At 43.2% G+C, this 12828-nt stretch overlaps 1 protein-coding gene across 2 annotated transcripts in view; it reads right to left on the minus strand.

The window, feature by feature from the left end:
• Positions 1-12828, minus strand: part of CACNA1S (calcium voltage-gated channel subunit alpha1 S) — a 104577-nt gene that overhangs the window by 14338 nt on the left and 77411 nt on the right. For both annotated transcript variants that reach the window (XM_069074537.1, XM_069074536.1), the window contains exons 29-33: positions 6319-6375; positions 5589-5717; positions 5027-5092; positions 3325-3416; positions 2410-2569 (exon numbers count right to left, since the gene is read on the minus strand). In XM_069074537.1, coding sequence (XP_068930638.1) covers positions 2410-2569; positions 3325-3416; positions 5027-5092; positions 5589-5717; positions 6319-6375 — 504 coding nt within the window. The remainder of the gene's footprint in view (positions 1-2409; positions 2570-3324; positions 3417-5026; positions 5093-5588; positions 5718-6318; positions 6376-12828) is intronic.

Raw genomic sequence — 12828 nt, forward strand, 5'->3', positions numbered from 1 at the left:
CTTTCTTTCTTTCTTTCTTTCTTTCTTTCTTTCTTTTTCTTTCTCTTTCTCTCTCTCTCTCTGTCTTCCTCCCTCCCTCCCTTCCTCCCTCCCTTCCTTCCTCCCTTCCTTCCTTCCTTCCTTCCTTCCTTCCTTCCTTCCTTCCTTCCTTCCTTCCTTCCTTTCTTCTCTTGTTTCCCTGTCTCACCCAGGTTGGAAGCCAGAGACCACTCACATACCTGTTTCCACTGCTGATTGGCCTAGGGGCTTTGACCCTCTCTGTTTCCAAACTAGATTAGATCTTCCCCTCTCCACTCCCCTTACACTGCCCACAGTATTGGTGCCAGACAGTGTGGGCACCCAATCAGTTTAGCTCTATATCATCTCAGAACTCCCAAGCTCCCCTGTAACAGGGACTGCAGGCAGGGGCTACCATGCCTGACTTAGGACAGGTATTATTATGCCCAATTTATACACGAGGAAGCTAAAAGTCAGCATTACTAAGTGATTTACCCATGGTCACATAACTAGGTGAGTGTCAGAGATGGGATTTAAACCCAGCTGACTTCAATTCCAGCACTCTCTCTGTTATGCCAAGCTGCCTCTTTTGTAACCCTTTTACTCCTAATTAGGGAGTGAAAACCTGACAGAGGCAACTGGGAGAATGGCATTTATGAAGTACAGTTATCACTGGGATAATCTTTTATTTATTTTATCCCTATATTTGGCTTTTTAAATATTAATTTTTTAAAAATTTGAGTTACAAATTCTCTCCCTCATGCCAGCTCCTCCTCTACTCACTGAGAAGGCAAACAATATGATACCCATTATCTGTGTGAAAACATGCAAAACATATGTCTATTAGCCATATTGTGGGGGAAAAAAATCTCCAAGAAAAATAAGGAAAGCAAAAAACTCCAACATGCTTCAATCAGCACTTAGAGTTCATCAGTTCTCTCTCTGGAGGGGGAGAGCACTTTTCATCATGGGTCCTTTGGAGTTATCTTGGATCATTGCATTGATCAGAATAGCCAAGTCTTTCACAATTGATCAGCCTTACAATATTGCTATTACTGTATACAATGTTCTGCAGGGTAACCTTCTAAAAAGGGTATTGACCCACATACACCAAAATTCATGGCATCACTTTTTGTGGTAATGGAGTATATACCCATAAATTGGGCGATGGCAAAACAAAGAGTCATGCATGAAGATAAAAGAGTATTATGGAACCATAAGAAGTGATGAAGAATTCAGGCAAGCATGTGAAGAGTTTTATGAACTGAAATAGAATGAAATAAACAGAACCAGGAAAATTGTATCTGTCTCTTTCTCTATATATACATATACATACATACATATATGTGTGTACATGTATAACAGATATACAACAAATATATAGACTACAATATGTGGACTACAACAAAATAAACAAAAGGAACAACCCCCCAATTATATAAATATAAAAATAAAACACAAATATATACAATATGTAATATATAAATGTATATGAAATATAAATAAAATATATTTAATTATAATACCAAACTTAGAGAAGACATGAGAAAATATACCTCCCTCCCTTCCTTGCAGAGGTAGGGGACTATGGGCATGAAATATTTATATATATATTTTGGACACACACAAATATATACACACATATATAAAACAGGAAAAATTTGATTTATATAAATATATTGGTGAATATTATCCCTGTTATATCAATTAAATATATTATTAATAATTATATTAATGAAATATAAAACCAAATATGTTAATTAAATGCTAATATTTTAGTTGTTCATATTATTAGTATATTAATTAAATATAATAAGTATAAAATTAAATATATTAAATAAATATATTCATTAAATATATATTTATATAAATATGTGTTATTTAGATATTTAAATTGATATATAATAGAACCTCCAGATTTACCCTTGGGGAGATGGTTACACTAAGGAAAGGTGATTGTCTTCCTTTTCCTAGTGAGTTTGCAAAGGAACCCAGATTAAACACAGACTGAGATAGAAGAGTTCAGGTTAAGGTACTGTTTGAGGCAGTGACCACCTAGGATTCCAGACGACCAGTGATGAAGCATGCTAGCCACTTCCTGACAGAGAGGCGGTAAACTCAAGGTGTGGAATGAGATACCGATTTATGGACATGGTCAATGGAGGAATTTGATTTGCTTGGCTATGTATATTTGTTACAAATTTTGTTTTTCTTTTCTTTTTGGAGGGGAGGGAAGTTGGAGGAAGAGAAAAGAAATGCTTATTAATTAAAAAAAATAAAATATAGTTAAAAATAACTAAAAAAGAAAAAGAAAGTTCAAAAGGAAAGAAAAGTCCAAAAGGCCAATGGGTGCCTTTGGTTCTCATTTTCATCCCTATCCTTGGCCTCTGTGATGCCTAAAGGATGACTTACCAGGAAGGCACAGAGCATGTAGAAGCTGATGAAGTAGAAATAGGCAAAGCCTGTGCCACAGGTGTACTCCTCCCCAACGTTGGCATCAGACTTGGGGTCACAGAGTTTCCCATAGGTGCAGGCCAGCAAGATTTCCTGCCATGCCTCTCCTGTAGCACACCTAAGAAGGGATAGGCTTTTGTTAGCTTTTTCAAACCTGGAATAAATGGGCTTTGCCAGGATGCCAGGATCCCATTGCTGACTTTGCCTTTACATTACTGTGTAACCAGCACTTATCATTGTCTTTTCCCTGTCATGCTTCAATTTATCCTTTGCCTTCAACTCCCAATACCACCATATTTGTGGGAATGCTGCAAGAATGTATAACCTCAAATTGTGGAGACTGCTAAGGACCAAACCAAGCCGGGTTTTTGGGAGTGAAGTCACCAAGGGGTGGCTTGTATGGAGTCATAATAAGGCTGGTTTTAAGAAATAGAAGATTGAAGTCTTTGTCCCCAGGAGTTCCAGGCTGGGTTAGTTAGATTCCAGCCTCGACAAGAGATATGGCAGTGTTATGGAGGAACAGTCCACGTGCTTAAATGAGAGCAGACTGGGGAGCAAAGGAAGCATTTTCCTTATCGAGATAACTCTTGATGCAGTAGTCAGGAATGGAAAAGGGGAAGACTCCCAAGTCTAACTAACAAGCTAAACAATCCTTTGCCCCAGGATGCCAACATCTCCAGGAAGGGGGGGGGGTTTCTTCCCTCAGAAGACTCATTATCTCCTTATAACCACTATCCATGCCCTATCTCGAAGTCTTCTGCCAGTGTGGTACATCTAATCCCCTTCCCTCCCGAAAACACATCCAACCGCCCCCCAACCCAATTTTATTGTTTTTGGTGAAAAAATCCTAGTTAAAATTCTCACAACTCCTACCTGAAAAGCAGGAGCACGGCTTGTGGGAACGTCTGGAAGTTATTATTCCTATTGATTTGGGTCCCATCCACCATGGCAATTTTCCCAAACATCTGCAGGGCAAAGAGGACTACAGTTCCTAGGTCCAGTATGTGAAGATCTACCAATTAACCTTATTTCCTGTTCTCACCATCCAAGCTCCTCACCCTCATTACCTTCTCCCTGATTCTCCATTCTTCTCACTTTTTACACTTTCAGGCTCTCAAAACCCCCAAAGAAACTGTTTTAATTACTCTAAACAGGATGAACATCTTCCTCTTATCAGGTCATAGAATGAAGCTTTAAAGAATAAGGTGGGTGGGGGCCAGACCCGTGACTGGTGTAAGAAATATTCAGGTGAGGAAACCCATAGCAAGGCAGGTAGGCACCTCCTCTGAAGTTTATAGCCAGGTCCCAATTAGTGCGAAAGAATTCTCTGATGTGATCTCATGCATTCAAATTTGCACTATTTGAAGTTATAAAATATGGTAATTGGTTCTAGTCTAATGCAAATATGCAGTGGGAATTCAAATATTGTGTATAGGCTTTGAGAACTGCCCAGAGCAATAAACAGTTGACCAGCCTTACCTGGCCAGCATGTTTTAGAGGTGGGGCTTGAAACCAGGGATCTTCCTGACTTTGAGACCAGGTCTCTATCCTTTATGCAAAAGTGCTTCCTGAAGGGTAATGCCTTTTAAAAAAATGATGCTTTTCCTAACAGAGACCTCAGAGGCATCATTTCATGTTAAGTGGGAGCATTTTAGACGTGTGTGTGTGTGTGTGTGTGTGTGTGTGTGTGGTTTGCACAGGGAAGAACACTCAGACCTCTTGGGCCTTCCAGGGTCTCCTTAAGGGATATTCTGGCCTCCAACTTGTATCTATCTATCTTTTCAGGATTTCTTCTGGTTCTTTCTTGGGATCAGGTAAATTGTAAGGACTGATGGATGGCTTCTGGCCTCTTTCTTCCTCTTTTCAGAGTCATTGTTGTAATTAAAGCTGGGTGAACTTTAGCAGATCTCCCCATTTGTTCAGGCTGGGCAGGGCCAACCTCAAATAGTAAGAGCTGGTGAGGAGGAAGAGGAGGAGGCAGGGAGAGAAGAAGCAAGGATGAGGAGAAGGTCATTCTTATGCCACATAACATTGGGCAATAAGGACAGAGAGTCAAGAAAACCCAGGTTCAAATCCTGCTTCAAACACATCCTGTCTATATGACCCTGAACAAATCACTACCTCTTGGTGCTCCAGACCACTCTTTAAGGCTATAAATTGCAGAGAAGGTATGGATTTGCATTAGTATAGAATGTATTTCCTCTTCAGAACCCATCCCCCCCCTCCCCCCTAAACCATTTAATTACAGGTCTGGTTAAAAAAAAAACCAAAAAACCAAAACAACAAACACCCAAAATAGTACAATTGTGAGGAATGATGTTTGAGTCAAGAGCCTGAGCATGTTTTGAATGCAGGAGGCATGGTGGACAAGCCCCATCTTGGCAATGCCCTCCTGGGCTTTCCAGTTTCCAGGGTCTACTCCCATTCCCTCCCTTGGTCTAGCTGTCTTGTCCTAGGATACTGGCAGAGCAATGGTTGCTCCTCCCCCTCTTCTCTTCTCAGGGGTCTCCCTCTAAGAGGAGGGTCCCCAGCCCCCTGGCTATTGCCATGGCTCCCACCTGATCCCCTTCCTCACCTGCATCCCAATAACTGCATAGATGAAAAAGAGCATGACAATCAGCAGGGCCACATATGGTAAGGCCTAGGGGACAAAACCAGAATAGTTAGGGGGGCAGTGTTGTGTCCCAAAATGGGGGCCCCCAGGGGAAAAGCTCTCTCCCTAGCCCTTCTCCTTTTTGCTCCAGACTTGGTTTCAGCGGTGTTCTAAACTCCCACTGTGGAAAGTGGCTTCTCTGATAAAGGCTGGTAAGTCCTCTGGAATTGTTGCCCAGGGGCCCTGAGAGGTGAGGTGCTCATTACCCAGCTAGGATATCTGGACTCCAAGACCAGCACACTTACTATGCTATATTGCCATGATGCTTCTCCCTCCCTCTCCCCTCTAAGAGGCTTATGGGTCTGCCACTTCCTGATGTCAATGGGGCCCCAGGTTTGGGGTCAGAAAGTTGATGCCTCTCATTTGGCTTTGCTGAGCTATCATCTCCCCAGGAGCCAGGTGATGGGGGTCTCTTACCCAACCCTAATCATAGACTCCCAGAGGGCACCAAGAAGTAAACTTTGTGGAGCTGGGAGATACTCACCTGGAAAGACTTGATGAAGGTCCAGAGGAGTGTTCGGACACCTTCACCCCGGCTCAACAGCTTTATCAGCCTCATGACTCGGAACAGGCGGAAAAAGGCGCTGGATATTCGAGCACTCTCATCAGGGTCCTGCCAGGGCAGCAGCCCCAGAAATTAGTCTAAGGAAGGAGGCCTTCCCCTTGACTTCTGAGCAGCCCCCTTGGAGCAGGATTGATCTGGCCCTATTTGAAGGGACCGTAACCCTAACCCTGCCTCTAAGGTGAACCCACAGCCCTCAGTCATTATCAGTATTGAAACTTCCACGGCTTCTGTGAGGAAATGTCTTTTCTCTGCTTATGTCCCAATGCTTTCACTCTATGGAATGTACTTATGGAAATTAAAAAAAAATAACAGCTTGGGAGTCAGGGGTTCCTAGTTTGGCGCCAAGGCAAAATTATCTGTCTCAGTTTCCCTATCTGTAAAAGTTGGGTGGGGGATAGAGGGTGGGAAGGGCTTCTCTAGTGAGGGTTACTGTGCTGAGTTCTCAGTATTTCACTGAGAGAAAGCCAGGCGTGTTTTTGCCACCACAATGCTCACCACCCCACTTCCAAGGAGTCATGCTCCCTTGTCTGGCTGCCAGGACCCACCCCCACCCACTGCACTCAGCAAGACCAAGAAGACCAGGAGGGAGAGGGACAGGAGAGAAGCTGCCATGCAGGGTCAGGGTTGAGCTCATGCAGTCAGGAATTACAGTGTTGGCACAGCCTCCTCCCAGGCAGTACAGCCCACCACTGGAAGCCAGGAAAGTCTGTGGAGAAAAGAAATGAGGGCAAGGGAGAAAATCAGAGAGGTGGGAAGAGCGGGGAGGATGGGAGAGATGAGGGGAAGGGAGAAAATCAGAGAGGTGGGAAGAGCAGGGAGGATGGGAGAAATGAGGGGAAGGGAGAAAATCAGAGAGGTGGGAATAGCAGGGAGGATGGGAGAGATGAGGGGAAGGGAGAAAATCAGAGAGGTGGGAAGAGCGGGGAGGATGGGAGAGATGAGGGGAAGACCCAGGGCTTGCAAGGAGATGGGCTACAACCAACCCAGTTTGGGTTCTAAACCAGTAGAGCCAGATGGTTTCAAGTCTGTTCCTAAATGGCAAAGAGGAAAGCATTGAGGGGAGAGGAGGAGCAGAGCTGAGGGACAGGAGCCAGGCGGCAGAAGAACTGGGTCCCCCTACTTTCCCCAAGGTCTGTTACACTCAATTTGAATTCTTCACCCAATATGAGGATGATTTGGCACATATAACACTCTTAATATGGGCACATCAGAGTAAGCCTGCTTTTTATTTGAAAATGGATTCAGACAAATCCAGATGTGTCAGAAGGCTTTCCTTCTGGACTTGGACCTCATATATCTCCCCTCAGGAAGGGTGGGTAGGTAGTTGCATCAAGAACAGCCAAATCTTGATGACCCAACCTGCCCAGGGATTGGGTTTAAGGTGGAGAAAGGGAGAGGGAACAAGGATTCAACAGCTCCTACTCCAGTTGACCCTTGGGAGGTGGAAGCATGGCCACCTAGGATCCATTTATGAAAAGTTTTTTTGCACATAGGGATGGGGGCTCAGGGGAAGTCAATAGAGTCAATGCTCAGTTACATGGGCATAGATTATTCATTTTACAGATTATCTGATAAAATCAAGAGAATAGAAACACCTATTACGTATGTATGAGAGGCCGTAAGGCAGAGAAATGACCTGAGAGCTGGAAAGGCCTAGATTTGAGTCTTGTCTCTGATATAGCCTGGCTATATGACTGTAGGTAAATCACTTAACCTCACATAAGTTCTAGGCAAAGTCTAAGACCATACAGAAATTGCAGAGAAGGCACCCACCTACACTGGTAGAAGGACTTTCCCTATCTGGGAGTTCCCTCTAAGAAAGAAATCATAGTTCCAGTCCCTGTCTCTATACCCACTATGGGTGAGGCCCTATGCTAGGCACCCCAACAAATGAGGACAAACAGGAAAGACAGTGCCTTCTCTTGAGGTATTTGTATTTGTCTGTGAAAGCTGTAAACTGTGTAAACTGGACGTACAATATTATACAAATGAAAATTGTTATTCTGTATAAGCAGCTGTCTAAGGCAGGAGAATACTTCCTGGACCCAAAGGGCCTGGAAGTCTTCATCATTTTATCATCACCATTCCTGTGCCCAAGTCCTGCCTTTCCTGGCACAGAAGTGACCCAGCTGTTAACCAGTAAGCATTCGTTAATGCCCACTATATGTCAGGCACTGTATGTGCTGTGTTCTGGGGGTATGATTGCAATACATGGAAACATTCCCACTGCCAGAGACTTTATATGCCAGTGGGCTGCAAGCCCTAGAGGCTTCTACCTGGAAAGGCTTTGAGTAGGGGACCAGCCTGCCTGAATTTGTGGAGGTTCATCACCAAAATGCTAGCAGCCATTGGAAAAGAAGTCTTCAGGCCACGACTCGAGAAGGGGATTGAGATCAGCTGTTGTCTGCTACATTCCCATGCCAGTGAAATCACAGACCCTTGGAAGTATTGAAGCACTATTATTGTTGCTATTATGATTGTTGGTTCAGTGGACAGAGTGCTGGATCTGGAGTCAGGAAGACCTGAATTCAAATATAGCCTCAGACACTAACTATCCATATGACCTTGGGCCTGTCAATTTCCCTTGACCTCAGTTTCCTCATCTGAAAAATGTGGATAATAGGATCCACTTCTCAGGATTGTTGTGAGGATAAAGTGAGATAATATCTGTAAAGCACTTTGCAAACCTTAAAGTGTTATGTAAATGTTAGCTATTATTACTCCAGACCAGTTTGGTTTCTTTCTGCCATACAGTACATGACTGGGTTGCCTCCCTCCAGACTCAGCTGGCTTGTGCCCAAGAAATTCAAATGAATTTTCACATGAGCCTAAGAAAACATTGTTAGGAGGAGAAATCTGCTGTTGCTAAAAAAAAAAAGCCATCTTTCAAAAACAAAATAAATAACTTTCAGAATATCTAAGTCAGTCTTCTTCTTTGATGACTTAAAAAAAATATCAAGGCATAATTGTAGCTGTTGGGGAACCAAGAAGCACTTTGAGATTTTATTCAGACCCAGTTGTTCTCCAGGAGGCCTGTGAACAGTCAAGCTAGGGGATTATTCTGGAATTCTATTTTCCCCCCCCGGAAGCTGTATATATAAATCCCACGTGTAGAAAATTCACACATACACACAAACACCTCCCCCCTCTCAAAATAAAAAAGTCCCTCTGCTCTCTAAAGAAGATACAAAAAAAGCTTCAATCTGCAATCCTTACATTCTGTACATATCCTGCCCAGAATCCAAACTCTGTTATCCCCTCCAGCATCCCCTCTCCTTGGGGGACTACATATGTAGCTCTGTCTGTCAGGGTCTCATCTACACATGGTCAGTTGAACTGGAACCCCAGCATGGATCTGATGAACAACAGAACAATTCAGCAGCCAAGCCCCTAGAAGGCCCCTCCCTGTCCCCACTGCCCATCAGTCCTTCACTTGTCTGACCTTGTTCCTAGTTACCTCCATGGTCTGAGGCTAGCTGCAGGAGGACTTCTCTAGCATATGCTTTCTCTCACACAGAGTCACAACTAACAATTTTTGTGCCCAGGGCAAGGAGCATGAATCCCACCCTCATTTCAGTCAAATGGGGGCAATGATGGAAACCTCAGGAGGCTGTGACAGGAGGGTTGGGAAAGGTATGGTGACCAGGGCTAGGTCAAGGAGGAACTCCCCTGAGGGAAGGAAGTGGTTTCTTTTTTCCCCCAGGACTGCAAGTACTGGTTAGTATCCTATGGATTTCAGCACTTTGAGGAAAAGTGCTGGTTGCTCCATCCTAATTGTAGTTCTGTTCTCACCCATCTCCAGTAATGGACCTCCCAACCTCATTGGTCAAGTGGTTGAGATCCCTATACCAAGGGGTCAGGCAGTTAAAACAACTTTCAACTGGGTAGTGATAAACTCAGAGGGAGTCTCTATGAATTTTTAAAGCCCTCACCTCTCTTCCCTGACTTCTAGGCCAAACTAGGTATACTCTGTTATAATTCCACCAAGAACACTCCCAACCCTACCCATAGGCGTTCCTCTCCTGTTCAATCTCGTTGTTACTTTGACCTGCCACACCCCCATGGACCTCACCACACCTACTCTTCCTTTCCTACCCAAGTTGATTTTCACCCCCAATCTCACCTCTAGTTCCCTGATCCTTTCCTGTCCTTTTGGTTCATTAATTCTCTTTAGGATTCACTTAGCAGCCTGCCTTGGTCGGTTACTTCAATGATAATCTCACTACTCCTTAGAATTCCTTTGACCTGTTATGCCTGTATCACCACCAGAACTCTCCTAGACTGAAATGCATTCATTGCTACCGTGTTTCCCCGATAATAAGACACTGTCTTATTAATTTTTTGGACAGAAAAACACCAGAGGGCTTATTTTCAGGGGAGGGCTTATTTTAATGAACATTGACAGCAATTTTAATAAACAGGTAAATGTGAACAAAAAAATGTACCTTTATTCAATAAGCAAATCACTGGGGAAGAACAGGATGACACGCTCACTGCTTCACTACAGTAGCAATCTCAATAGGGCTTATTTTCGGGGGAGGGCTTATTTTAGAGGAATCTTACACAGTAAGGGGAGGGCTTATTTTCGGGATAGGTCTTATTATCAGGGAAACACGGTAGTAGTTGTCGTGAAAGTATTGCGTTCGCTAAAAATGCATCCTTGCTCTCCTCAGCTGGGTTCTCACTGTTGCTTGACAATCTATTTCTTCAACTCTAATTGTCTGTATTTTCCACGGTAATTCCAGACCCATCTATCTTGCTCTTCTCACCCTTCTAAATCTACTCCTGACTTCCTTACTCTAAAGCAGAAGACTTGACCTCCTGTTTCACAAACAGGGTTATCTAATATGAGGTCTCTCAACTTCCTTTTCCTCGACCTCAAAACCTCTCTGTTATCACATCTCCATTTCAAAATTTCCCTGTATCTTTGTCCGATTTTCACCTTATCTCCGTACTCAGAGGAAGTACCTTTCTTCCTTTCAAAGGCCACCTCTCTAATTTTTTAGTCTTTTAAAAACAGATGATTATTTGATAAGATACTTGCCTTCTTAAGGGGTAGGAGGAAAAGAATTTGGAACTCAAAACTTTAAAAAATGAATGTTAAATTTTTTTTAAACCTGTAATTGGGAAATATTTAACAAAATAAATTAAAATATATCAAGAGAAAAAATAGATTATTATTATGATTTGTTTTTATATCACCTAGGTTTTCTCCTCTATCTCCATTCCTTCCTTCAAGCCAACCCTCATGATAAAGAATTTTTTTAAAAGAGGGAAAATAATCCAGCAAAATGGATCCACACATTGAAAAAAACACCTGACATCGTAAGTAATGCTTTACATCTGTGGAGCTCAGCCTCTGCAAAGGAGTGTTCCTCATAAACTATCCTCTTTCCACTGAGGCTTAAGGAAGGAAGGAAGCATTTACATAGCAGATACCAAGTGTCCAGCACTGTGCTAAGAGCTTTTCTTTTCTTTTTTATTTTTTTTACAATATTATCTCATTTTATCCTCACAACAACTCTGGAAAGTAGGAGCTATTATGATCCCCATTTTACAGTTGAGGAAACTGAGGCAAACAGAAGTTAGGCTCTCTGCCCATGGGTCACAGAGCTAGTGTCTGAATCCAGATTTGAACTTGTCTCCCTGATTCCAGGCCCAGTGCTCTGCTCACTGTGCCCCCCTAACTGCCTCTGAGTTGCTATAAGTTACCCCTGTCTCATCTGCCTTCCAACTTCTTGCTCTGGTCTATAGACAGGCTCAGGTTTCCCCACTTCTGAAAAATGTTTCCTCAAGCCTGCTTCTATCCCTATGTGGCATCCTATCTCCTTCTTCTCACCACTAAACATCTTCCAGGGGTGGGGAACCTGCGGCCTCGAGGCCACACGTGGCCCTCTAGGCCCTCAAATGTGGACGCTGCACTTGAGGACCTAGAGGGCCACATGTGGCTTCAAGGTCACAGGTTCCCCACCCTGATAGACCTTTAATCTCTACTTCTACTTCCTCATTATCCACTTCCTCCATAAACTACTGAAATTTGTTTCTGTCCCGATTGAAATTTCTATAACAAGGATCTCCTGTTTGCCAAATCCAAGAATTTGTCAGTTCTCATACCCCTTGGTCTCTTTGTAACACTGATGTTGTGAATTATGCCCTTTCCCATTTTAAAACACTTATTAAAAAAACAGCAGCGACAACAATCCCCCTCTGGGATCTGTACTCTCCTGGTTCTCTCCCTATCTCTCTGATAACACCTAATTCCTCTTCCTCCTCCTGTCCCCCAAACCCTGGTGGTGTTATTTGGTCTCTTTTGCCCCTCCCTATGCTAATCTATCTTCCACACAGGCTGCCAAAGTGATTTTCCTCAAGCCCAGATCTAGTCAGTCCCCTACCTAGTAAACTCTAGTGGTTCCCTATTACCTCTAAGATAAAACATAAAATCCCCTGTTTGCTTTTTAATCCCCTTCACAACCTGTCCCCAACCTATTTCCAATTTGTTTATGCACCATTTCCCTTCCTGCATTCTATAGTCAAACTGGCCTTCCCTCTGTTCCTCACTCATGGTACTCTATCCCCCTTTGCCTTTGCTGTGAATGTCCCCAGTGCTGGGAATGCCCTCCCTCCTCACATCTGCCTTTTCCACTTCACTTTTCTTGTTACAGAGGCTACAAGTGAGTGTGGTCTGCCCCAAGCCCTCCTTAAATGTAAACTGAGGGGATTTGACAATATGACCTCTACCTTAGTTGCTCTTAATCTTAACCTCTTAAGTTTGGTATAGTGAAACAAACAAACAAACAAACCAATAGCTCTTAGAGTCTCAGGGCCTGGGTTCAAATCCCATCTCTGATACTGACTACTTGTATGTCCTGGGTGAATCATTTAATCTTCCCAGGTTTCCTTTTCCTCATTGGTAAAATGGGGAGGTTAGACTATATAGCCTCTGAATCCCTTTCCAGCTCTAGGTCCATGGGCCTATTAATAGTATCTGAGGACTGGGAAAATACATCCCTTTTAACAAAGAATTGATAAAAGAAAGAAAAGCAGTTCAGCAAAAATAACAACACATTTAACCAAGTCTGACAGTGTATACAGTATTGTTTCCAGAGCCCTCCGCTTCTGTAATGAAGGGAGGGAGGTGCATTTTCTTTAGGGTGAAACT

This window comes from Petaurus breviceps, unplaced genomic scaffold (genome assembly GCF_028583685.1).
Source record: "Petaurus breviceps papuanus isolate PSGF00001 unplaced genomic scaffold, PetGlider_PUasm1.0 90895, whole genome shotgun sequence".
NCBI lineage: Eukaryota > Metazoa > Chordata > Mammalia > Diprotodontia > Petauridae > Petaurus > Petaurus breviceps.